Source organism: Chrysemys picta, chromosome 4 (assembly GCF_011386835.1).
Source record: "Chrysemys picta bellii isolate R12L10 chromosome 4, ASM1138683v2, whole genome shotgun sequence".
NCBI classification, from domain to species: Eukaryota; Metazoa; Chordata; order Testudines; family Emydidae; genus Chrysemys; species Chrysemys picta.
The window spans coordinates 112,904,976-112,932,058 of NC_088794.1; the positions used below are offsets into that span (position 1 = coordinate 112,904,976).

At 53.9% G+C, this 27,083-nt stretch overlaps 2 protein-coding genes across 8 annotated transcripts in view; one reads left to right on the forward strand and one right to left on the reverse strand.

Annotated features, from left to right (window-relative positions):
• BBOF1 (basal body orientation factor 1) overlaps nt 1–27,083 on the forward strand; it is a 1,057,902-nt gene that overhangs the window by 509,032 nt on the left and 521,787 nt on the right. The window lies entirely within an intron of this gene.
• LTBP2 (latent transforming growth factor beta binding protein 2) overlaps nt 1–27,083 on the reverse strand; it is a 114,682-nt gene that overhangs the window by 24,426 nt on the left and 63,173 nt on the right. For 5 of the 6 annotated variants that reach the window (XM_042858522.2, XM_008164621.4, XM_065593352.1 and 2 more), the window contains 13 exons: nt 17,135–17,209; nt 10,967–11,089; nt 9,867–10,031; nt 8,549–8,743; nt 7,816–7,835; nt 6,326–6,365; nt 5,547–5,636; nt 3,878–4,003; nt 3,260–3,388; nt 2,279–2,398; nt 1,466–1,585; nt 1,064–1,186; nt 637–762 (listed from right to left, as the gene is read on the reverse strand). In XM_042858522.2, the coding sequence (XP_042714456.2) occupies nt 637–762; nt 1,064–1,186; nt 1,466–1,585; nt 2,279–2,398; nt 3,260–3,388; nt 3,878–4,003; nt 5,547–5,636; nt 6,326–6,365; nt 7,816–7,835; nt 8,549–8,743; nt 9,867–10,031; nt 10,967–11,089; nt 17,135–17,209 (1,452 nt within the window). The remainder of the gene's footprint in view (nt 1–636; nt 763–1,063; nt 1,187–1,465; nt 1,586–2,278; nt 2,399–3,259; nt 3,389–3,877; nt 4,004–5,546; nt 5,637–6,325; nt 6,366–7,815; nt 7,836–8,548; nt 8,744–9,866; nt 10,032–10,966; nt 11,090–17,134; nt 17,210–27,083) is intronic. The other variant, XM_065593351.1, reaches the window with a different exon arrangement.

A 27,083-nucleotide genomic window follows, 5' to 3' on the forward strand; every position in this document is an offset into this window, starting at 1 on the left:
GACTGGAACTTCAGCTGGGATGAAGGACAGGGCGCGCCTACTCTGCTCCCCCGCTCCCCTGCCCGCCAGGTACTCACAGCCAGCTGGGGGATTAGCTCTGACTCTCACAGACTCCTTTCTGAAGCTGCAGCGGTCCCTCTCTGAACACCTGCAGGCCCCCAGTGACCTCCCCTCGAAACCCCCCCTAGCTCTCTATTGCTCTGCAAAAGCTAAACTGCTGAAGCAGGTTTCCTAGGCAGGCCCTTTGCTCTCCAAGTGGGTCTCGCTGGGATTCAGGGGGCTGTTCCCCAGAAGCTCTCCCGAGTGCAGTGCAGGGAGCTCAGCTGGAGCTGCTGCAGGAAGAGTGGCTCAGCTCAGGCCACCAGTGATGCAGACCCAGGGCCAGAGACTCAGCCTTAGGGGCACTGATTACAACTGCAGCCTGAAAATGTTGTGCCACAAGCTGGCAGCTTTGCCTCAGCTGGGCTGGGGGAGGCCCAGTGACCCGCGTGACATGCAACATTGCGAGATTCTGCAGCCACAGCTGGAGATCCAGCCCCGGACACCACCAATGGCCTGCTCCTAACTGCAAGCACGTCCTCCCACGGAATCCAGTCTCCCTGGCACCCGCACATCTCACCCGTCCACAGGAGATACCTTCACACATGCTGCCATCTCTGGACACGGTGTATCCAGCACCACAGGCTGCACAGGAGAAGGAGCCCTCGGTGTTGATACAGAGTCCCTTGCGGCAGGCGTTGTGGGTCGCACACTCATCGATATCTAAATAAACCCACAAACCAGAGTGAGAGCTGGACAGGGAGGAGGGGCCAAATCTGAGCACAGGAAGGGGTGGGGCTTCCTCTCAGAGCCAAGTGCATTGAGGGGAATAGATCAATAATAGATAAGGAGGGAGAGGGGGTATCCCCACAGGATCTCAGGACCTAGCTACCCTGGTTGGGGCAGGGAGGTACAGGCAGCCAGGCCATGCACTCAGGAATGCCCCAGGCTCAATGGAAACAATGCCTCACACTTCACTAGGAGTTGGACTGGGTCCAAAAGCATCTGGTAGAGGATAGGATACCTTGGCAGCTCTTCTCATCTGCTGTCACCTCAAAGCCATGGTAGCAGGAACACCTGAAGGAGCCAGCCAGGTTGATGCACAGTCCATGAGCACAGGTTCCCACGGTGAAGCACTCATCATCATCTGCAAGACACAGCAAAGGGGCCCATCAATCCAGGAACAGGGGTGCTCTGAAATCCCCAGGGATCTCCCCACAACCCAATCCTGCAGGGCATGGTACTCAGGGTACACACACTAGCCTCTCTCGCCTGCCATTTCCCACAGCCAACGCCTGCCCACAAGGCTTGTGTGGCACATTACAGCCCCAGGAGTGCTTGGCTAGGGCTGGAATTGCTGCCATGCAAGAGGGAGTTTCCAAAAGGTGGGGAGGGGTCTTGGGGGGAACAGCTCTCGCCTCCTTACCAACGCATCTTCCATTCATCGGCTGGTAACCGGTTGCACAGCTGAGACACTCATAGGAGCCCAGCGCATTGACACATCTCCCTCTGGGGCAGGTGCTGGGGTCAGCACACTCATCAATGTCTGCAAAGAGACCCCCTGCTTTCAGACTCCAGGAAAAGAGAGAGACAGACCGAGTCCTATCCAGAACATCCTCGCAGCTGGAACCACTGTCACCTGCATCTAACCTTCTCAGCCAGCTCTGGCCAAAGTAAGAGTGACTGTGACTCCAAGCAGACGGGCTTGATGGTGCATTGAGTTTGGGGCTCAGGGGGAGATTCTCATGAGTCCCACTTGTCATTCATTGTCTCTGTGGCCTGTTCCCACACCTGGTAGGATGCCCATTTTGATTTTCAATCACTGTGACATGCTGTGTACATGCAGCTGGCTGCAGACATATCTTCAATGTACTTGCCAGCCCAGGGCTCAAACAGGGGCAAGCAATGACAGACGCCAAACCTCCAGACTAGCACCAGCCCAAGAACAAAACACATTCCCTTTCCAGTCCAGAAGAAGGGGCTCAGGATGGGTCCCACTGGGCCTGAGGGGGGAGTGAGAGTCTGAAGGGGAATGAGCTTGGGGAGAGAGCTCCCCTCTCCCGCAGCGGGGTGGGGAGTCCCCCAGGCAAGTGGGGGCAGACTTGTGTCAGGGGACTGAAGTGACAAAATGAGAAGGCGCAGGTACCTCAGTGCAGATCTGGAGGGAGGGGGGCACGGAGAGCTGAGGTTTGCACAAAGGGGCTGGAGCCCTTCACTTAGGGGAGGTTAGCAAACTCACCTTCGCACTGTCCTGTGCGGCCCATGATGTAGCCCCTGGCACACTCACAGTGATATGATCCAGGTGTGTTGGTGCACTGCCCCCCCTGGCACATGTTGGGCTGCTCACACTCATTCAGATCTATTAGCACCCAAGGATAGGTCCTGTCAGGGAACTGGGCTCAGCTAAGGGTGAGAGAGGTGGCTCTGCCTGTGTGCAGAGCCCTCCCTGTCCCTTTGCCCCAAACCCACTCTGAATGGCCACTGCCCGCCCCTCATTCAAATCCCTCCTGAGAGCCAACCTCTGCCCTCATGCCAATGAGGAGGAATGGCAGCGCCAGGCTGTACTCACGGCCAGAGTCCCCATGGGCCTGTGTCACTCACACTTCCACTCTGCCATGCCCCAGACCCTTCTTGCTGCTGCTGGTCACCCCCACATGCCAAAGCAGGCTGGAGGCAGTTTGGGCCAGCGCCAGGGCTTCCTGTTTGCCAGCTAATAATGAGCCCAGACCAGCAGTGGAGCAAGAAGCAGGGCTGCTTGCCAGCTGCCAGTGGGTGACATTCTGCTGAGCTGCCTCCAGCCCTCTCCAGATGCTCGGAGACAGTGCTTGGGACACAGGGCAGGGGATGCAGGGCTAGTTGAGCTCCACGCCACTGGCCTCTGGGTCAGACAAGCCCCAAGCTGAGGGGTTTTCTGGAGGAAAAGCCTTTGCTGACTGACTCTTTTCTGCAGTCTTCCACAGCCTGCACTGCTCACTGCCCCACCCCGGCGAGAGGCTGGGGGAACGAGCAAGGATAATGCAACTTCATCTGCCCCCTCACGAGGGGTCCTCCTAGGGCAGGCTTGGGCAGTAGTTGGGGGAGGGGGGAGGGAAGCCCATATGAAGGAGAAGGCTGGAACCCCCATTACCCAGGAAACATGTAGCCGAGGGAGGTCACAGGAACCTTGCAAGCAAGGCTCTCCCTGAGGCTGTGGGCGTGTGCCGGCTGGAGCGTCACTTACCCTGACAGGTCTGTGCATCCTGGGAGGCAAGCACGGTGTACCCCAGGTAGCAGAGGCAGGAGTAGGAGCCCACGCTGTTGATGCAGTGACCCTTCCCAGCGCAGGGATCTCTCATACACTCATCATCATCTGGGTCCAGAGCAGAGGAACAGGGTCATCCGGGCAATACCATTAGCCCTCCCATTTCCTACAGACAATGCTGGAGATGGGATGAGCAAGGGCCTGAGGGGACCCACCTCCCGCACTCAGCATTTCCCTCCCCAGGGATCCTGCTTGATGACACATGAGGGCCCTGCAGGGACAGGACAAGCCCCTGTTTGTCTGCCATCCACCACTGGAGGGCAGCATTGCCACACATGGAGGGAGAGGGATGATTCTGCCCTTCAGACTTCCCCTGGCTACTAAAACTGGGGAAGCAGGACAGAAAATAATCCCAGGCCACAGGGTTGTTCTGCTCAGGAAGGCAGCGGGGCTGGTGCCCTGCAAGGGGCCTGGCTCAGCCAGGCTTTGTGCTCAGGAGCCGGCCTCTCTCCACATGCTCCGTTTCCTGACGTGGGATTTCTGATAGCCATTGTCTCCCCAGTGTCCCCTTTAGAAACAGCAGAGCTAGTGACATACCAATGCATCGGGGGAGGCCAGGATGCAGCCGATAGCCAGGGCCACACATGCAGCTGTATCTGCCGGGCAGGTTCACACAAGTGCCTGGGCCACACGGGTCAGGTACAGAGGAGCATCTATCGATTTCTGAGGGAGACAGACAGGGTGAAGTCACAGGCCCCTGCTCCCCAGTCCCCCAGCACATAGTACAGAGCTTTCCCTATTCCACAGCCCCCAGCCCAGTTACTCGCACCACCCCCACATCACAGACAGAATGGGAGACAGCTCTGAGGCCCCTGCACCTCAGACAGCTGGCAGAGCTGGGCCTCAGCAGCCTCCAGCCACGACGACAGGGATGGACCCCCAGTGTCCAAGAATGGAGAGGGAGCACTAATGGCCAGCACCTGTGGGTTGGCTTGGGTCAGTGCGCCTAGCGGGGCAGACATGGCTTCCTGGGGCTCCAGAGCCCTGCAGCTAGGCACTTGTTCCTAGCTGGGCTGAGCGAGAGCAGGAGACTGGGACACAGCGCTGGAAAGCAGGGAAAGCCCATGGAGAGCTAGGAAGGAAACAGCAAACAGGCTCTATCTGGCCTGGGCAAGCAAGCGGCTCCCCAGGAGCCAGTGCAGCCCTGGAACCGGCCACAGTGAGCAGGGAGGCAGGGCAGGCACAGTCACAGGGGCTTTAGTGCCAGCTCAGTGTGGGCCATTCACATGCTGCTTCCCTTCCTGTTGCCTCAGGCCCGGTCTCACTAATCCCAGGGCAGCTAGAGGAAGCAGTTCAGCGGCAGTGAATGCAGGAAGAGCAAGGAGAGGCCAGCAGAGACCCACACACACCCCAACAGTGAAACAATCCCATCACCAAACCAACACACACAAACAAAAGGCTATTGTGGGAGGCGCATTCCACAGCAAGGTGCCTATGCCAGGGTTTCTTCTGAGGGTGCTTTTGGCCCCGAGCAGGGGCAGCGCTCCCAGACACTTAGACAACCCTAGAACAACAGAGCTGCTATTATTCATGCAGTAAACAAGCCTCCCCTGGGAGCCACACACTTCCCGCTCCACCACAACTTCCAGATGACTCAACTCTGACTGCAGCAGGGATTGGGCCAAAGCCACCAGTGAGACCCTGCCAGTCCCTTTCCTTTGGAGTCGCCGCCACCCCCTCTGTGATTTCACTTCCCCGGGGAGCCCTTCCCTCTCCCTTCTGCCCAGAGACCCTGCTGTTCACAGTGCAGCGATCCAGCTAGCCCCACGGTCCCTGTAGCCCTGGGCAGGCACAGTGCGCACCAGGAGGAGCTGTATGTCAGGGAAATTACACTGACCTATGCTAAACACATGAATCAAAGAGAGGGCTCTCTTGGGTGACAGGTCTCTGCGCCTGGCTGGACAGCAATGAAGGGATGTGCTCATTTATGGCATGAATCCTAAGCTTCCCTTCCATGTGATCCAGACAAGGCCATGTGTTATACAAATTACACAGAGAAGGGCGCTGAAAGCCAAAGCATATGCTCTTGTACCCACTGGGATCTGCCTGGATCCCTCAGCACACACCCAGGCCTGGTGGGATCCACCGGGGTTTGGCATACCAGGGATCCTTGCGGGGGGAGGGCTCTATGTTTTGACTGGGTCACATTTCTCTTTAGGGCCTGCCAGGTGAGGCAGGTAAACCCCATTTAGAGCTGCTGACGAACCTGTGATCTGTGCTGCAGCAGTGCCCTCCCCTGCAGCCTCTGGGCCTGGCTGGGAGGGAGGGCGAGAGAATGTCTCCTCCACTACATCCCCTGCAGACGAGAGAGATGTGAGCACCAGACTGGGATCACAGTCAGACACAGGAGCAAGTGTCAGCCTAAGTCCTGCCCATGACCTCCCAACCTCTACGTCCCAGCACCTCACGATACCAAGGGATCGGCTGCAGACCAGCAGGCGTGGGTGCCAAGCCCCAGCATGGAGCCCAGCATCTAGGTTGCTGCATATGTTATACTACATGACATCATGAGACCAGTTGTCACATGATCCAGCCTCATTCGTGTTACGGCAGAGAAATTTCACAGCCACCAAGCTTGTCGCTGCATGTTGGGGGTGCAGACCCCTGCAACCTGACACCCCCCACCATGACCCGTAGTGCCCATTACAGAGCCCAGCATGCAGAGACCATGAACGTGGGCAGACAATAACAGAGCCCCATCCCCAGGCTGGAGAAACTGCTCTTCCAATACATGAAATGGAGTGTGGCCCTCCCTGCCCTGCATCTCATGGGGCTGCCCCGTTCCTGCAGTGCCTGCTGGTTCTGTGCAGCACAGCCCATTTGGAGTGACACAGAAGGAGATTAGGAGGTGCCTATGAAATAAAACTGCCTTTCCCTGTCCCTAAGGTTATCAGCACAGCCTGAAGCTGCCAGCTGGGCCAACCCTGTCCTCCTTTCTCTTCTCTATTTGCAGCTTATTCACAAGCCAATTGGGCACTTACGCACCTGGGTGTGTGGCAGGTTCTTGGGTGGCATCAGCAGTGCCCTGTGGGTGAGAAACACAAACACAAAGTTTGGCTCTGCCTAGACCACCCAGGGATGTATTTAGCCAAGGGATAAGAGAGAAGTGAGCTTCCTCTTGCCCCATCCTGGCTGCTGGTTCACACTAAGGGTACTGTAATGGTAGGTGAGGCTGCTACTGTGTGGAATGGCTGGAGCCTCAGTGTGCTGGACCCTATACAAAGCATTATGCCTACCCAGAAGCCTTTTAGATTTCTGCATTCAGTTCCCTCCAAGTCTCCTTCACAGGCCAACTGCATAGCTACAAACCTCAAGGCCAGGTATCTGCATTACCTAGTGCCTCAGGTGGGAGCCTGGCTAATCTTGTGAGGAGCTCCAGAACCTGCACTGGGCAGGCAATCCTTTGGCAGAGATTTTCCCAGGGACGATCTTCAGAGTGTCAGTGTGGTTTCTCCTGGTTTTTCTGGAGGACCTCTGGGAAGTCCTAGGGATGCCTATTGTGAGCTCTGAATCCTCAACTCAAGGGGCAAGAGTACTGACCCTTTGGCAAAAGACTCCCTTATTCAGGATGTTAATTAGTCATTGGCATTAACCACGCATTAAACACAAACCAAAGCAGTTTCCTATAGTCTGGCTAAACTCCTTCCCCCTCAGTAGCTCGGCTTTCACTCTTTTGGACTGTCATCATTTCACTAATTCTCCAGTCATTAGAGACTCTTCCCAGCCTGACTAGAGAGGAAGGATGACTGGGGGCAAGGGGCTAGCTCACAATTGGGGAGACCTGAGTTCAAATCCCAGCACTGCCCCAGATGCATGACCTCGGCTGTGTCACTTCATCTCTCCATTGGTGAAGAACCAGTATAATGGGATTAACAGCTGTTCCCTATCCCCCCACGGTGTTGAGAGACTGAATACATTAAAGATTGTGAGGTGCTCAGATACTATGGCAACGCAGGCCATAGGAGCACACAGGGGAGACAGACTGGACATGAACGTCTGCTGTCAAACTGAAACAACCAAACCAAACCATCCCAAAGAAGCCAACACAACGAAGTCCCAAGCCCCGTTTTTCCCTTCACAGATTACTTTTAAGCTTTATTCCTAAATGTTTAGGGCACAAGGAGGCAAACCCCAAAATCCTATCGTGGGGCCGGGGAGGGGGGACACACCATTCTCTCCCAACCCTCATCAATGGGGTGTCAGCTGCTCCCAAGCCCAAAGCATCAGCTGGGACTTGAATGTTGCAGCTGATCTGTAGTAAGTGAAAATGCCTGGCTGTCCGGGTGTTTTCTAACCTCCTCCTGCACCTCAGCAAACCCGCCACCTTCTTGATCAATAGCTACTTCCCCTCATTACTCCAACACATTCGGTGTTTCCCGCTGGTTACTTTTTTAAATGATCCCTTTCCCACCAGTGAAGTTCATCACAAACATATCCCCACCCCATCATCTGCCAGCAGCATGGGCTTGACTCACCTCACTATCTGGAGAATGACCTGGAAAATGAAACACCACATGGTGAATTTCAGAAGAAACATCAGCACCCCACATACCTCAGAGAGCTCAGGCTGCACTAACCTCACTTGCTTCCCTGACGCTGACTAGGAGCCCCCCATTTCTCCCAGCACAAGATGGGAACTTGTCCTTCCAAACCTAGCACACTGAGTTGCCCCAGTCCTGGCTCCCCCACAGCGTCCTCAGGGAATTCACATTCTAACAGACCCTGGTTCCAGTGACAACTGCCACTCCCCTCTCTGGATTTGCATTCCCAGCCTGAGTGCATTGGGATAACCACCCAGGGACACTCAGGCCAGGATTCACAGAGCCCCACTCAGCAGGGCACATCTGAATCAGACTACAGCTTCCAAGTGTGGAGGCATTTTGGCCATCTGGCAGCAGCAGCACCTGTTAGCACATGAGGATCTGAGGCTGGAACTCAAAGGTTGCCCCTGTCTCAAGGCCCAGGAGGGCCAGGGAGCTCTGAAAAGGTCATGCCCTATGCCACTGGGATACAGGGGCAAGAGAGCCTTGCATAGCTCTGGAGCTGACCCGAGTCCACTTCAGCTGGAACCACAGTCCCTGGGATAGGCACAGCCTGAGGGTGAAAGAGGGAATTCATCCAGGGCACCTGTGTGCATAGCCGCTACTAACGTTGCATCACATCCCAATCTACCTTCCGCTGCTGTGGTTCCAGCACGGGGGAGCGTACCTGTGACTCCACCACTCAGGGCTTCCTGCAGCTGCGGCCTTTTTGCTGCCCTGTTGGACGTCCGGTCGCTGCTCTCCCCATGCTCCTCTGAGCTGAATGGCAGCTCTTCTGCCTCCGCCTTTCTCATGGACAGACGGATATCGGAGCTGGAGTAGGTGTAACCATGTCCAGCTGGGCAAATCTCCTTAAAGGTTTCTGCAAGGGAGACACAGGCCAAGGCTGACGTGGGGGAAAGGGGTAGAAACCAGTTGCGAGCACATGAGGCTGTCCTCTGGCAAGATCCAATGGAGGAACTGAAGATGCTGTCTTCTGCTATGCAAGTGAGAATGGCCAGGTGTGTGTTTGTGTGTGTACACACCCTCCATCCATCAGCCTACCAGAGTTAAAATATGGGTCTGTCCCATAGTTAGAACATGTTTGAGCCACCGTATGTTAGAGCATGGTGTGAAGGGTGGATGTTTCCAGCAGAGAGAATCTGCTCCCAGAGCTGGGTGTGTCTGTAATGGACACATTAGCATTCACAGCTACTGGAGACTGAATCTCTCTGTTGGCTCAGAGCTGCCAGGGGGAGCACCAAGGAAACACTCCCCCACCTTTGAAGACAGCTATCACTTCATCAACAGGATACAGCCATATAATGGGCAGAGGGGGCTGCACATGGCACTGGGGACCTTCTAGTACTTTGGCCCTTTGATGCACATGTCCAAAGATGCCTTCCACCCAGTCCAGGGGTGTGTGTAGGAATTCCCAGCCCTGTGGGGTTCTGTGCTTGTCTCTCTGGTACTTAACACACCAGTAAAAGCCAAACCCATCCTTGCTTGGTGTGTTGGGGCACTTGAAGGCTGACACTTCAGGAGAGGATGAAACTTTCCCTTTCATCTCACTCTGCCTCCCCTAAGGTTCTGTCAGGCTAACCCAGGCATGGGGAAGGCTGTGGTCTCCCTCTGGGGCAGTGCTGCATGATGGCTGCCTGGCGAGGAACTTCCCCACCTCCAAGCTCAGATGCACTCACTTGTGCTGCAGATCCTCCAGGTTTGGAATCTGCTCTGCTCCACTCCAGCCTCCAGAGCAGCAGGCCGCTTTCAGCTAGTGCACTCTGCCTCCTAGCAAGCAACCACACAGACCACAGTCTCCAGGCTGGCCTGTCCCCTTGCACTCAGTCCCCCATAGACTGTTCACGCCCACTTCCCAACACGTCAGCGCGTGGCAAGGAGCCTGCGTTGGTTCTGGGCCGAGGAGTCGGGAGAAGGTGTAAGGTGAAGGCCAGGCTCCAGGCTTAGAACACTGGGCACAGCTGGGCAGCGAACACAGCTCTCACCTGACCCAAGCATAGGACACTTCTCACAATTCCTCCCCCATCCTTTGCCAACACGGCTGCAGCAGCAGATCTGTTTGGTGATGCTCTGGGCGAGTGGTAGGGCACAGACGCCTCCTGCTGCTGAGCGATAGCACAGCCCCTGCTCCATGGACACGGCCTTATCCGCTGAAACACAAGCCCAGAGTTAGTGTTGGAGGCCAAGCCGTCACCTCTGCCGGGCACAGAGTGTCAAGGAAAAGTGCTGCCTGTCATTGCCTTCAAGGTCCTTCCCAGCTCTGCCTCTCTGTCACCAGTCCCAGGGCCTTATCGCATCCCTCCTCTGCTGCGATACAGCACCATCACCCCACTGGTCTGCTTCTGCCCCAACGGTCTCCACGCTGTCCCTACACGTTGGCACTCACGTCACGCAGCCTTTGCCACTGGCTGATAAGGACTTTGGTGAAGAGCTGCAGGCCCCTCTCCTGGAAGCTGCGGTTTCCATAGTATGTCTCTCCCCAGCCTACACCTGCTTGGGCATTCAGCCCTAGGACCTCAGTGGAGTGGGCAGATCCAACAGAAGCGGCATGGAAGAGATGGGCTTCTATTTTGACTCCAGATACTCCAGTGCAGGTGCTCTCCACCCCCTTCCCCACAACTGCACTCCTGGGGAGAGGTCACTGCTTTCACGGCAGTCTCTGCAGAAGCTGGGTGCAGGCTCTCTATCTCCTGCATGCTCTGCCATAGCACTACTGTCATGTCGACTCAACAACCCGATGTGAACAAGGGAGGGAAGTGAGTGAGAATCCCATAGGAGCTGAACCCCGCGGCCCTGTACGGGGAGAGTGCTGGGACACATGGGTACACATCCATGCACACACATCATGCAAGGGCATGAATGCACACACACAGGATCTCACACCGCCCACCCACGCACACTCTCAGGGCATAGGGACACACTGGCACACACAGGGGCACACTGACACGTGATATCTTGTTTCCATCTGGCTCACGATCTCCTGGTTCCTGCTCACAGTTCCGGGGAAGCTTTGGGGGATGTCACTGGGGACCCTGGGTAGCTGCTTCCAGGCAGCCATGCAGGGCTTGGTCTCCAGAGCACTTACAGACACAGCGACTGCGGGATGGGTCCAGCATGGTCCCGGGTTTGCAGGTGCAGAGGAAACTGCCGCGGGTGTTCACACATTCGGCATCTTTACACAGGCCAAGCATCAGGCACTCGTTGATATCTACAGGGTGGAAGCAGAGAACAGAATCAGTCACAGTGCTCTGGGCCTGCCCATTAACTGGAGTCAGCGACAGCAGCACATGGCAGGGGGAACTGCAGCAGGAACGGGAAGGGGCTGAAATTCAACAGGGCAGGGACCTGTAATGTCCCCTATTGCTATGTAGCCAAATCGCCGGTGCTCCCTTCCCATAACCCGGTTGGTATAAGCGAAGAGAAAACAGCAAATCGAACAGCAAATTGACAAATCAAACCATGTCCAACAGCCCCACAAGCAGCACCTCCTGTCTGAGGCCCTTCCCAGTGCCCCACCCCGCTTCATGGGCTGATACTGACCCCCATGCAACCAGCAAACAGCAGAAGTCTTTACCTTCCTGCAACAACACAGTTGGTCTCTCCAGCACTGAACCAGTTGAGAAGTGACAGCAGGAGTCACCAGAGTAAATTCCCATGGGGTTTCCCCACATACAGGACTGGGGAAGGTCTAACGTGAGGAGCTGCTGGGGGTGGGTTGCACCAGGAGCCCAGAGTGACTGAGATCAGGGTCTGCCTGGAGTGCCCTGGCCAAAGACCTGCTGACTCCCACACTGGTAGAAAATGAGAATTAGCAAAGACCCAGACACCTAGCAGCATGGGAGAGCTGGGGAGTCACTCTCTGTAGCTAGACAGGGGAGGGGAATTTTGCAGGTAGCATTTGGCTTCCCATGTTCTCACCTAACATTTCTGTCCCACTGATAATGGGTGCTCAGCCTTCAGGAGCCTCAGACGGAAGGGGTGAGGGCAGGGCACTTTGTACTACCTGGCCCCCTCCAGAAATTCCTGAGACACTACGTCCCCTCCTGGATGCTGTCAGCTGAGAATGTCCCCATAGTCCCTGGGCACAGGATTCCACTCCAGGCCCAGCAGAATCCTGCAGGGCTCTCTCTCATACTTTCCCATCAACGAGCACTAGGCTTTTAGGGGAGGGGACCCCACATCAGTGCGAGGCCAGGGCCTGGCAGGGCCCCTCAAGGCACCAACTGTATGGACTGTGCCCTCTGAGCTTTCCCATTGTTCTATTTCCGAAACAGTATGAAACAATCTCACTCTGGCCTGGCTCTTTCTGCAGTCACAGCCCGGGACAGTCAGCTCCAGGCCCTGAGGGGCTCATACCTGCCATTGCTGACACCGATGCCCAGCTAGGTTGTTGGTAGGGACAGTGGCAGTGTCCTGTATCGCAAGGTCTCCTGACTCTGCAAAGTGCTGCTCTCTCAAGCTGATGCTCTCTCTAGGGGCCTGACCTGGCTGGCAGGGACCTCAGCAGGCCATCTAGTCCCCCTCCCACACCGAGGCAGGGTTAAGTACACCTTGTCCCATGGGCCGTGTTAACCTGCAAAAGGCGTGTCAAGAGCAAACGGCCAACCCAGAACGTCTCATAGCCTCGCCTCCCTCCTCCCCTGCTGCTGATGCTCCAGATTCATCCAGCTGGGTCCAGTCACCGTGAACCATCCAGATGTGGAAGCTGTACAGCATGCCATGGGTTAGGGAGGAATTTGGGAGTCTGCCTTTGCTAGCTGAGCCCCAGGTGGGTACAATAATGTGCCAGGAGATTCCAGACTTTTTGAAAATCTCCTCCCCTTTGTCCCAGAGTCCTGCCTTGCCTGTCTCCTAGCCAAGTTCACCTGCAGTCTGCTTCCTGCCTCCTGCCCTGGCTACGTCCCCTTTGTTCCTCCCTGCAGCTGCCTTCAGATTCAATGGCTCTTTAGCCAAAATCTCCAAAATAAGCTAATGGAAAGGAATGACTGGGAAAGTTACTGGCCCCCCCTTCCTGCTCTATCAGATCAGGCAACTGGTACTGTTAGTCTGGCATCTTACTTGCTCTATTGGGTCGAGCCTCTAAGTCCCTCAAGTCCCATACCGCACCTTTGCTGTACAGCATCAGCACACTGGTCTCAGCTAGTCCAGTGTCCCATAGGACACTTGTATTGCAAACGGCTTCACAGGAACCTTTGTGATGACTGCAATCCCACATCCGCTGTGCACGGCCTGTTAGGTGCAGCTGCATAGATGGCTCGAATGATTGCTCTACTCTGGGATCCTCGTGGACACCAGATGTTGCATCTCACAGGGCTATTCTGGCAAAGTCATTTTTAAAGCTGTCAGACTGAGGTTTGGCGGGACTTGACTCATGAGCAAGTCTCCTCCTTCCTTTCAGTCAAATGCCCTGCGTGGCCAGACTGGGGCACTGTCTGCAAAGGATGCATCGTCAGGAATCAAAGAGTGCGGGTGCACAGCAAGGACTGGGGGAACCTGCCCTTGCACTGACAGCCCTGCATCAGTTGGAGGAGTGGAAGGCATGTCTCCAGCTTGTCACTGGTGCAGCTGGTTCTGCGGATACACGGGAGAGCTAGCAGCTCCCAAGTCCGAGCCATGGCTCTGCCACTGATGCAGTGTGTGACCTCAAGCAAATTCCCTGTCCCTTCTGGGCCATCCGTAAGGGGGCTGGAAGCTCTCAGGAATGCTGGCTAAGTACTTGTTATCACCACCACCTGTGCAGCAGGACGGACAAGCATCATTTCCTTGCTGTTCCCACAGTTCCCATCCAATAGGGACCTAATAACTGAGTAACCTCCCAGCTGGTCACATGGCCCACAGCAGGCAAGAGCAGATTCCCCTGCTGCCGAGAGTCCCCGCTGCAGGCTTCAGACAGACCCAGCATCCTCTTCACAGCGTGGAAGATGCCAGCCGGTGCTTTTCACCCTTCGAGCATGGCACACTGAAGCAGAGCCCAGGATTAGCTGCTCTGTTCATTCCCTCTGGGGCACCTGGCATTGGCCACTGTCGGTAGACAGGATACTGGGCGAGATGGACCTTTGGTCTGACCCAGTATGGCCCTTCTTATGTTCTTACTGGCAGTGGGGACTGAGCTTTGTGCATCTAATTTAAACCAGATGGCTAGATTCCATCCCCTGCTCCAGCCCCCTCGCGTTTCTGTCAGTGCAGTAAAGCTGCCCGAAGTGGGCCGCTGAGGACTCCCACCGTATGGGAATCCCCAAGTGACACAGAAGCAGCATTGCCAGCTGTACGCTACCCATCCTTGCCCATCCCCAGTCAGGGATGTGGCTGGAGCCATGACACAGTGCCTTGAGGGAAGGGGAGCCCACAAACCCAGAACCACAAGCAGCCCAGCCATTTCTTCCATTCTGCACATAGCTGGTTCTTATGCCTGTTGGTGCGTCTCAGTAATAACCTCGATGCATAGGGAAGGGGGAGCACATAGTACAAAGGCCCTAGTGAGTTTACCGAGGGGCTGACACGGTCAGTGTCTGAAGAAGAAACCAGACCCGAGTTGGAGATGCTGTGTTCCATGACTCATGCATGTTACTAGGGTGACCAGACATCCCAATACTAGGGGCTCTGTCTTATATAGGACCCTATTACCCCCCACACACACACACCCAATTTTTCACACTTGCTGTCTGGTCACCCTACATGTCACACACATTGTCCTCTGTATTCTGAAGCAAGGTCCTGACTTTGGCACTCACACCTTCACCAGACTGCTTGGGGTTTCCGGGTCCTAGTGATTACATGTTGCCCAGTCGCCCTGTGCATTTCCAGTTAGCAGCCACAGGATGCAGCCCAGCTGGGGGAGGGATTCCCATCTTCTTCCCCTACCCAGCACCAGCCACCAGTTTCCATGACAATCTCTGCCCCGTGCTCAGCAGCTGGGTGCCACTGTCCCTGTTGTTGAATAGCTGGGTGCCAGGAGCATCAGGAGGTGGCCTCTCCAGGACCTGTGCTGTTCTCATTAACAGAAGTGGAGCTGAGGCCCCTGGGTTGTCATTAATCAGTGGCAATCAGCAATTCCACTGGAGATTAGCTATTAGCTCTGGAGGATTTGTGCTGCACAGCCAAACTCAGTTCCAGAGGGACAGCATTTCCTGGGATCAGCTGGATTGCTGGAGTTCAAGCCAATTGGTGCTTGAACTTCCAGCCACTCTCTATCTGGCCTCTGTAACAATGCTGATGCCGCAAGGCTGTTCTCTGGTATTTAGTAAGCAAAGACAAGGAGGCATCCTGGCAAAGGGAGCCAGGCGGTTTGCTTCTCTGCAGTGGGGGCACAGGAGTAACCCAGGCTGGCCTCCTGGCCAGCCATACAGAGCAGTGGCAGGAGGGCTCCCTGAGGCCCCGTCAACTCCTGCTTGGGCCCTGCTGCCATCTCTCATCGATGCTTTAACAAAACCCAAAGCTCAGTGGATCACTCAGCCTGTTGGCTCCCTCTCAGCTGGGCTCCATCCTATAGACAAAGGCCTTGAGAACATCCAACAGCTCTCATCCATCATCCCACTTCCTCTTCCATCTCTGCTGGGAAGGACCCCATGTCACCCATGTGATCCTTCTCCAACGTTCTATTAGCCAAATTGCTCTTTTTGCCTTTGAATTCAGGTCCTGAATTAGCACTGGGCTCCCAGACACACGTCCCATGGCCACAGCAAGGACATGGGAATGTAAGTGTATAGCACCTCAAGGCACCAAGGCATCTGCAGGACAGTGCGTCTCCTGCCAGGCTCAGAAAGGTCCCTGAGGAGGAAGAGCACTCATGGCCACATCTCTTTCTCTCCCAACACGTCCCCATGCCAGGAGCCACACAGAGGGCCAATACAGAGCCCTGACACTAGCCCTACACTGATTATCACAGGGAATTGAGGCCACTGTGCTGGTGACCATTCTCCTCTAGGACACTGTGGGGAAGCTCTCAGGTGACTCATTACTTAACTCACTGAGATGGAAAGTCCCTGCTAGAGGAGATGAGTCACTGGACTGCATGCCATGAGCTTGTCCAGGCAGGCCCAGACACCATCCTCTAAGGGACACCTCATGGCTTATCAGGAATCATGACAATGTGACCAAGAAATTCCAGCTCCCAATCACTGCACAGAAAACATGGACTTTACGGTTGGAAAAATGTCAGATATTCCCCTAATGAGGAACAAGGGAAAAGCCGCCCTCCTCAGGTGGAGCAGATGAATGGGACAGACAAATGCATCCACCCCCCAGCCCCATGTGGGGCAAAGCGGACTCCTGGGGTGATTGGCCCACACATAGACACCCCTCAATGTGGGGCAGAGGAAACTCCAGGGTGAATAGCCCACATAAGATACTCACCGATGGGGACAGAGGGGACCCCTGGGATGAATGGCCCAGACACACCCGGGGAGAGGGATAGCTCAGTGGTTTGAGCATTGGCCTGCTAAACCCAGGGTTGTGAGTTCAATCCTTGAGGGGGCCACTTGGGGATCTGGGCCAAAATCAGTACTTGGTCCTGCTAGTGAAGGCAGGGGGCTGGACTCGATGACCTTTCAAGGTCCCTTCCAGTTCTAGGAGATGGGATATTTCCATTAGTTATTATTATTACCCTCTACTCCCAATGTGGGGCAGAGGGGACCCCTAGGATGAATGGCCCAGACACAGCCGCCCCCTGATGTGGGGCAGAGGACACTCTGGGGTTGAAAGGTGCATAGACAGGCCCCGCCCTGGAGCAAGGCAGACTCTGAGGAGCCTGGCAGAGTATAAAGTTTATGTACTTGGTGCAGACAGATTTTCAAGCCAACTCACTTTCACCACTTCTCTCAAAAAACCCAAACAAACTCTCCCCCTCCCTCCCAAAAAAATCACTAGTAACTTGCAGTTAAAGTTGCTTCAGGCTATAGGAAATATACTGATCACTTGTTTTTAACACCGCTAAGTACATGCTGAACTTAGAGATGCACATCACTAGTGCATGCACATGGTGGGAGAATCTTGTGGGTCAGAGATAAGGCTGTTATCTGGGGAATTTGATTGGTATTGCTGTGAAACAGCCTGAGCTGTCAGGGGCATGCCATTTTTCTGTACAGTTAGTGGAATGTAGCTAGTTACTTTCACACTTTAAGGCTGAGGGTTCTTTAACTGTAACATCCCCAGTAGGCCGGTCCCAGGGCAGGAAGTGAACCCATTTTACACACAGGAATGATTATTCTCAGACTCCTTATCAGGCAGAATAAAGGGATCAAAGTGGCATCCTTACCTTGACAGTGGCTCCGATTCAGCCTCTTGTATCCCTGGGGACACTCCACCTGTCTGTTTTCAATCACTGGATGAGCTAGGACGACAGCAAACAGTTTGGAAGCTTAGGGACTAGGGCTAAACTCCACAACCCCATCTTCTCTTTCTCTCTCCTTGACTCCAGTCTCTCCTTTACGCCCACCAGCCAGTGAGCTTCATGTACTCCTGACCCTGCCTTTTCTTCTTCTCCCAACTCCTCTGTCAATAAGTCCCGTCACTACCTCCACACCACTAGCTATGCGCATCAGGAACTCAGCTCACACTCATGCTGCTGAATTGCTCAGCAGTGGTCCCACAGTGGAGCAGGAGATGCTCCTAACACACCTCAGAGCCCCCTCTTCCGCACCCTCTGCTACTCCACTGGCCTTCTCTCCATCCCTGCAATCAGTCTCTCTGCTGCTGGTATGAGAGCCTTCTCCTCTGCAGCCGCTGCCATCTGGAACTGCCTCTTGCACCATCAACTCCACCCTTTTTCAAATCTCCCTTTCAGATGTTTCTATCCCTTGCTTACTACTTTATTTTCCCCTCCCTCACCATTACTGGCTTCGCAACCAGATGTTTCAATTTATTCACTATACGATGGACTGGATCCTGCAAGCGCTCTGAGCATGTACTGCCAAGGACTTCAAAAGCAGTTCTGCAAGTGAAGGGCCTATAGAATGGTGCCCAATGCCCTTATTTTCTGTCATTGATGGTATAGTGCTTGGTGTTAAATCTATAAAGTAGTCTAGGCTACACAGTCTATATTAAAGGCACCTACGGCTCATCGTGATCAATGCATCAGAAATACATCATCCAGATCGGGACAGATTTTCAAAAGACCTCATGGCTGGATTGCCCACTGCTCAGCACCCACAATTAGGGACAGATTTTCATAAGAGCTCAGCTCCCATTTAGGTGCCTAAAGAAGGACAAGATTTTTCAGAACTTCTCAGCACCTCCTATTGTGAGATTTGTGGTTAGATTTTCCAAAGAATTCAACACCCAACATACTGGGCTCTTTTAAAGATCTGGTGACTTATTTTTGGCCTAAATGGATACTGCACACTTCCGAAAGCGTAGCTCAAAGAGTCCATAAAACATACCGCACAAGATCAAGTTGGGTTGTACCACACTAACCCACCCCAGCCAACCTCCTGGGGCAGGATGGGGAACGGGATGGAGAATGGAAGTGGCCCAAGAGCAGCTGTTTCAGAGACCTAACTTCACCATGTAGCGTTTCCAAGCGTTAGTTGATCCCTTCATAGGTTTGTCCTCTAACTGCTAGCCATGCTGAGTGGTTAAATGATTCACCTTTAACACCTACAGGCCATGGGCAGGGTTAGGGGTAAGGCTGACGGTGACAAAAGTCATGGCTTTGAAGGGGGTTTCACAACAAGCCCACAGGTAACATTTTCAAAAGTGCCCAAGTGGCTTAGGAGCCCAAATCCCATTGACTTTCAATGGGACGTAGGTTCCTCAATGCCAACTGCCTTTTGAAAATGGGACTTAGGTGCTTTTGAAAATATTTCCCTGGTCTTCGTCACCCCAGCTGGTCTGCTGAGAATCCAGACTCCTCCCGGAACTTTCCCAAACCAGGCGCTAGGTGCAGCATGCTGGAGTCTGGATGGATGGATTTTTACAAGGTTTTAAATGATGATGAAATATTATCAGAAGGGTTTGAACAATCTTTACTGTAAAATAAAGGGCAGTCAGTTGACGTTTCTCATACTGTCCCCATGACAAACAGCTTTAACAGTAATTCACATATTCTGGGCCATGCCTTTCCTTTTCAAAAGAAATCCTAACATAAGGACGTTGCCCTTTTCTTGCCACAACAACCAACCAGCCTTAGTTCTGACCTACGCCCCCAATGTGACATGGGTTTTGGGTGGTCTGAAGCAGCCCCTACCTACCTCCATGGTGTCTGGGTACCCTCTGTGACCTTGGTCTCAGCCTATCTGGCTCTCCCCCAGACTTCTATCAATTGGTTTCCAAACCCAAGCAACCATAAGGGTATCAGGGTGCAAATTGGCTCCAACTCGCAGGCATGTGCTGGTGCTTTGAGATCCCCTTTGTGGGGAGCATGAAGGGTAGTTTGATGCTGAGTCCCAAAGGGAAGAGCCCAATCTCTTCACACGGTCACCTCTCTGGAGCAGTGTCACCACCCACAAACAAACACCCCCATCAACATCTCTTCCCTGAAACAGGACCTGGTCATCACTAATGTCACATGCAAGGCTCTAACTCCTGCTGCTCCCCTAACACCTTCAGAGAGGCACAGGATCCTGCATGAAGAGTCGTACATGCCAGGCTCATCCAGAGGAGGCACAAACCAGAGCTATGAACCTGGGCCTGTTGACAACACCTCCCAGTAAAATATGTCAACAATGTCACTCATGTTGGGCAACCATAGGTGAATGAAATCTACAAGTCAGAGATTAGACTGGCTAAGAAAATTAACAGAGTGTATACAACTCAATGATCATTCTCCCATCATGCCACTGGGGGTTAGGGTCAGCAGAAGGAAGGCTCCTACACACTGGGAAACGTTGTCATCTGGGTAGAGCAGTGGGGACTGGGCATCAGGAGTCCACTTCTGTTCCCAGCTGTGTTCCTGACTCACTGTGAGACCTTGCAAACCTTACTCTCCCTCTCTGATTCAGTTTCCGCATCAGTAACATGGAGATACCAGTAAAGCTATACTGTCAAGACCTTTGACATCCTTTGATGGAAGGCACTATTGGAGTGCAAAGCATCACTGTTGTTATAAGGTTCAGGATGCAAGACCCCAGGAGGGAAAAGTCACCCACAGCATCTAGTGTCTTCCCTGGACCTTGCAGAGTAAGAAATGTAAAGAGAGGCACGACACAGACCATGCCAGAAATTAGCAAGGGGCTTAGAACAGTCAGACTCAGGAGACATGCAAAGAACCCACTTCAACCCTAGGAGCATTCATGCAACAGGCTCAGCCCTATATGTGCCATCTCCTGCAGAGTTGGTCTCCATACAAAGCTGGCCTTTTAATGTATAGGAGCAGTAGGGTGACCAGACAGCAAGTGTGAAAAATCGGGACTGGGGTGGGGGGTAATAGGAGCCTATATAAGAAAAAGACCTCAAAATCGGGACTGTCCCTATAAAGTCGGGACATCTGGTCACCCGAAGGAGCAGTAGATGCACTTGTGCACCCAGTGTGAATTTCATACAGCATGATGAGGGATTACTCCATCCGCCCTGGACACAAAAATGCTGGCCAACCTCCCACTGACAAACAAATGTTTTTTATCTTGTGAAATAAGTTATTATTGGATCTCAAAGGTCTCAAATGCGGGTGAGTAAGCTACAGTACCACCCTCATTCACCCCCAATGAATCATAACCTGGAGCCAGTAATTCATCATGTATGTATACGGCCTAAGTGGAAACAGGAGGGTGGACAGGCCATCAGGCCTAGGGTTCCCCACACATTTCTATTCTCATGCATATGCCTCTTGCACCTTATCAGGAAATTTACCTTGAAAACAGCCTGAGTATCCCCAAGCAAATGGGTAGCACAATTAACAGGCAGTTCCTAGATTCACCAACAACTCTAGTTAAGGAGCCTGCAACTCAGACCTGAGAAGGTGCCCCCAAACTGCCTGCGCTACAAGTCTGAAGATTCTCAGGGCAGAAAAATGGCAAAGAGCATCCAGACCAGGCAGAGAGTACCTGGATGATGGCCTGGCTGGGCAGATGAATTGCCACATTTTCCAGTTGGTTGCTTCTGCCATTGACAAGTGCCAGCAAAGCAGCACAGTTACAACACCTGCAATCAGTCGTCTCTCCACCTCTGTGATGTCCCGGGTCCCCTGCTTGGATTGTTCAGTCCCACGTGACAAGGGAAATGGAAGGAATGACATAGGCTCCGACGAGATGCTGAAATAACAGCTGAGGGGACATTTATTACCTTTTCCCCCTTTTTACAAGGCGCTCTCTGCTCTGGCTGCACATGATTTCCTGACTCACTCACTCTCACTACACAGAATTTTAAATAGTGTCTTAAAATAGTTTTGTGGGTTTAAAAATGGTCCATAACCTACATAATTAAATCTCTCAAACTTTTTATAGGCGAGTACAATCCAGCCAATAAATTCCAAAGAGGCCCAATTCAGGCACTGTGTTTTGGAGTGAATGAAAGTGAACTTCAGGGAGTGGGAGGAGCTGAGGAGGGAGCCAGGCTGGGGTGGGAAGTGGTTAAAGGGGCACTTTGTCCTGGAAAGAGATTTTTGTGGGGTGAGGAATTTTTTCCCCACATATTGTGGAATATGTTTTGGAACAAAACGTGTGCGTAACAACTAAGTAACCATATGGCTGTATCCTGACACCCCTCATCCACCCAGCTTCCTATTCCCCCATCTAGCACTTGTAGCTCTCCCTTGTATCAGGTCTGCAAGTTCTTCGTGGCAGGGAACGTGTCTGTCCATAGGGCCTGGGAGGCACTTAGCACATTGTGGATGCCAAGAATAAATAAGGGACAGATCTGAGACAAGGTAGTGGACTGTGAAAATGGCCATAAAAGGACCCTACCATGGGTAAAAAAATAGCACAACAGCAAGTGCTATTCAGGGCTTGGGCAGAAGATCGTCCTGGGCCCTACCCAACACTCTCTGAGTTAATGGTCAGACTGTAGACGGACAGATTAATTTTGCGAAGTAACCCATGTTCATTGAAAGAGCAACTGTAGTGTAACATGAACAGATCTCTCTGCACCAAGGGGAACCAAGACACGATGTCTGAAATATTGGGTATGGAGGTTGCTCTCTTTCTGTCAGGATACGGTCGCAAAGCAATGAGACCCTATGGCTGCAGGAGGACGTCAACTAACTGCCAGCTTGGACTTGGTTACGCAAGCAGAGGATCATTTCCTTCCTTGAAATATGAGGTCATCAAACTAGAACCAAGACAAGGAAATCAACGAAAGGCCAACCTGTGAAGGAGAACTGCATCTGAACTTAACCATCCTCTCCTAACCTCCCAGCTCTTGGCAATGGGAGACAGGCCTGGTAGGTTAGTGTTCTGGAATTTAATAGCGGGTAGTGATTGGAAGAAAATAGATCTGGTGCTCAGATTGAACAGAGGCAGTGCTAGTGTCAGCAAAGGCTGCCAGAAGATCCTGGGCTCCTCTGTGTCTGTGTCTGCTTCTTTTCCAGACGGTTAGAATGAGGCTTAGCCCTGGTCTATGCTTACAATTTACACTGATGTAGCTAGGATGCTCAGTGCTGTGAAAAATTCACACCTCTGAGCACGGAAGTTAAGCTACCTAGCCCCCGCCAGTGTAGACAGAAGCATCCTTCCTTCAATCTAGTTCCTGCTGCTCAGGAAGGTGGATTGCCTCCACTGACAGAAGAACCCCTTCCATCGATGCAGGAAGTGTCTACATGGCAGTGCTGCAGCTGTGCCACTATAGTGCCCGTAGTGTAGACATACTCTTAGGCTAGGTCTACACTACCCGCCTGAATCGGCGGGTAGAAATCGATCTCTCGGGGATCTAATTATCACGTCTCGTCGGGACGCGACAATCGATCCCCGAATCGACGCGCTTACTCCACCAGCGGAGGTGGGAGTAAGCGCCGTCGACGGGGAGCCGCGGAGGTTGATTTTGCCGCCGTCCTCACAGTGGGGTAAGTCGGCTCCGATATGTCAAATTCAGCTACACTATTCGCGTAGCTGAATTTGCGTATCTTAAATCAACCCACCCCCCCACCCCCCGTAGTGAAGACCTGCCCTTAGACTGGAGACAGAGGGAGCAGCTGAGCAGCACCTGTGGGCAGGGAGCTTTCAGGCTTGTTTGAAGACACTGAGGTCTGGCTCCATATTAAAATGCTGTGTCTGCCGAGCCTTGCCTCCCTGCCAGTTCTTCAGGCAGCAGGCTCTGCATTTAAGGGGCGAGTGCTCTCCAGGTGGCTGTGCAACAGGACTCCTCCTAGACAGGACAGAATGTAGCCCTTTCCAAAGAGCCCTTCGCCACCCCACTGTCAACGAGGCTCATGACTCTGAGCAAGCCTAGTCTCTGTTATATCTGCCAATGCAGCAGCATCCCAAGCAAGGCCTGCCTTCCATATGGGCAAAGGGGTACGTACTTTCTCAGTGATCTCATTGGGAGGCCAGGTGCCATTAGCTCACAGCCTGAGACAGAGGGAAGCGAGCGCGTGCCCTGACAGCCTTGGATTCCCAGGGCTCACACAGGCGCTTATCTCCTCGGCTTTAAAATAGTCAAGCTTGTCAGCATGAAAAAGGAAACCAGCAGCAAGAAGATCAGTCACAGGGGATTTTCAGTCCAAGTTGACCTTTAAGCAGCCAGAAAGACTCAAGATGCTATTTTCTCTCATCTGCCACCCAATTACAACCATCCCAGGAGAGGAGAATCTAGCACAGGGCCCCAGCTTTCACTGCCCCCCTCCCCAGTGTGTGGCCCTGGGCTCCTGCCGCCCTGTACATCAGGTTAGTGATAGAGCTGTTCCCAGCCCAGTGCCAGATACATTATACCACACTGTCCCTGGGGTACTGACACAGCACATGGGCAATGCTGCCCCAGGCAGGATGGAGAAGGTCAGACTGGCGGTGAATCAAAAATGAGCTGGATTCCTTGGCCACGTTCAGGACACAAAGCTACTTAATGCCAACCCTTCTGGAGACACTGCACTGGATGGAAGCACCATTGCCTCGTGAGAACCCTGGCCAGGTCTCTGCACACTTTGATGAATGTATTTTTAGGTTACATCTCTTCTCTAGTGCTCTAGGCACCTTCCAAGATAGCGATGGCAGCTGTGTGTGGAAGGGGAATGAGTTAGGTCCAAGGGTTTACAGAATCCAGAAGAGCCTGGGAGCGATGAATGGCTGGACACACTGATTTGGTGCAGGCACTGGATGGGGGAAGGTGGAGGGTGTTTAACAGAGATTGTTAGGAAGCTCTGTAGGGGCAGGGAGAGCCACGGGGAAGGGGGTGGGGGGTTAAATGAGGCATTGCTGATTATGAGGTGATGGAGCTGAGCCAGGTAGAACAGTCAGCACACAGTGAACCAAGGGTGCAGCAAACAGGAGGCCTCCTGAGAGAAAAGGAGGCAGGTTCCAACAGGAGGAGAGTATAGCTCTCAGAGGGGCATCAGCTGGAGCGGAGACAGGCAAGGAACCAAGGCTGTGCAATGAGAAAGCTAGGGATGGCATCAGCGTGGCAGGCAGTCGATGGCTAGTGGGAGCCAGTGGCATAGCCAGCTTCTCAGTGCAGGGGGAGCAACCATAAAAAAGGCGCCCACCCTTGGCTCCTCCTCTGGCCATGCCCTTCATTGGCTCCTCCTCCGGCTGCTCCGCGCCCCCCCCCCCCGGCTCCTCCAGCCACGCTGCGCTCCCCCCTCGGAGGGTCTTGGAGGGGGGCGCAGGAGAAGGGGTGGTGGGCGGGTGCTGCTCGCTTCTCCCGGGGGCTGGGAGGAGCGGAGCAGTGGGGCGGGCAGCAGCTGGTGGGCAGATCCCCTCTCCCCGGCAGCTTCCTGGTTCCCTTGCCCGGGCAGCCCAGCATTTTTTTCAAAAGCAGAGCCTGCCAGGCCGCCGCTAGGGTCCTGCAGGCAAGGGGGGGGGCGGGCAGCACGGCCAGAGGAGCGAAGCGGCCGGGCTCCTCAGCCATCACACCCCACGCTCAGCGCGGCTGCCTCCTGTGGCGGCTCAGGGCTCGGCGGCCGAGCGCTCCGCAGCTGGTGGGCAGATCCCCTCTCCCCGGCAGCTTCCTGCTTCCCTCAGCCCAGAAGCAGGAAGCTGCCGGGGAGAGGGGATCTGCCCGCCAGCTGCGGAGCACTCGGCCGCTGAGCCCTGAACTGCCACAGGAGGCGGCTGCGGCGGCGATGTTGGGGCCGCGCTGAACATGGGGCGCGATGGCCGAGGAGCCGGCCCCTTCGCTCCTCTGGCCGCGCCTGCTGCCCTCCCCCCAATGGCTCCTCCGGAGTCCGGCCGTGCTGCACCCCCACTTGCCTGCAGGACCCCAGCGGCGGCCTGGCAGGCGCCGCTTTTGAAAAATGTACTGAGGGGAAGCGGCTGCTTCCCCTGAACCCCCCTAGCTACGTTACTGGTGGGAGCCCAGAGTTCTGCCTCCAAGAGACCCTATCTCTAGCATTGGTTTTAGTCAACAGGCCCTCAGTAAACATCCCAGGGATGGAGACAGCCAGGGAGAAGCAGGCTGGAGTGTGCGTGATTAATCAAAAACAGACTGCAAAATCCTCTCTCCTTGGACTGAGCAAAGGCTCCAAGCATGCCACTGAAACCTCAACCTGATTTAACACACAGCAGAAAAGACCTGCTCCCTAAGTGGAGAAAGCTCTGACCCAGCTGCTGAAGCCACTGCCAGCAGAAAAGCAGACAGCTCAGCCTTAGCAATGGACTCCAGAGGGAAAGCACACAAGCGATTGCCTCCCTAGGAGCAGGCAGACTGCTAGGTACGGGGTGAGGGAATGAGTCCATTTCTTGGAGCCAGTGGACAAGAACAGGGATCTCTAAAGCTGCCCAAAGGGCGTTGGGCTGAAGAGTCTTGCTGTCCAGATATGTTGCCTCCAGATGATCTGTGGCAAACAGCTTCCCCATGAGTCACAACATTCCCCAAGGCCCCAGCGAGGGGCACTGTGTTGCTGGAGGTGCTGTCATCGAGGCGAGCTGTGAAACCAAGATCCTGCCCACATGCAGTCAGCTAAGATCCCACCTTGGATTGTTAGCCTTGGTGGCTGGGGTAACTTTCAGCTCGGGTAACTCCATTCTACCTTACTAGCTGTTCCAACTGGATACAAGATTCTTCTGCGTTTAATGTGCTAACCTGTTGTTTTGTGTTGCTGTGCACTGTGAACCAGCTGCTGCAGCCCACTCAGCCACAACTGAGTGATGGGCAAAACGAGACCTCCAGAGAGCAAGTCAGGAATGTGTCTCAAGCCTGTTGGGATCCCTCTGGCCAAGAAGCACTATGAAAGTGTAATCATGTGTAAGCCTCAGTTCCTTCCCACTTCCAGCCATGCCCATGTGCATTGCCACAGTGAGACCAGCGTCCATGGCAGACTGTGCCACTCCAGTAGAACTAGGTCATCATCAAATCTTTTAAATCTCTTTCCTCTGCATCATCCCCAATCTGACTGTGGTGAGGCCAGCCAGGGTTTGATTTCCAAGAGGTTCAATTGCTTTTACAATGCCTAAGGGTGCAGCAGGGAGAATGGCATGTGGCTTGCAATACCATTCCATAGATCTAATGACTGTGGCTCCAGCTGGGGGAGCAGCCAGCCATTTGCCAGCTATGCCTAACACAGTGGGAGGTCCGTGTGGGGAACATTGCAGATGCCAAGCCAGACACTACAGGATCCAACTTTCCAGTACATTCCGATTCTTCTCTAGGACAAAACCTTGAAAAATGTGGGCGAAATACAAATAAAATGGCCTTCAAAGCACAGGATCTTAATGAAGTTAAAACCTCCACCCGCATGGGCGGTTGGGGCGGGGGGGGGGGGGGAGAAAGAGAGCAGCAGGAGTGAACCCTACTGGGCAGGGAGTTTGCAGGACTGCCAGATCTGGGCCCATGGCTAGGCTGACCCCTGGCTATCCTGTGGGAGAAGGGAAGGGGCAGAGTCTGAAAGGGGTGGCTTTACTAGTTTACTGCTCCAGCCAGAAACTCTTGAAGCTTGTTTGGCAGGGGCAGAAGGGAAGTGGTTTCTCCCAGCTGTTTAGTCAGTGCAAAAGACAGTACACAACACCCGGACAAATCCAGCAGCACCCCATCCTTGCAGGGATCTCACTCCCACAGAGCTAACCAGGCTATGCGGGAAAGGGATGGGTGCTATTTCTATCTTGTTAAGCTTCCCACTCTGTGGGTCCAGCCTAAAGAAGGTGAAGCAGTGCTCTGAGCCTCTGCTGGTGGGCATAGACGTGTGCAGC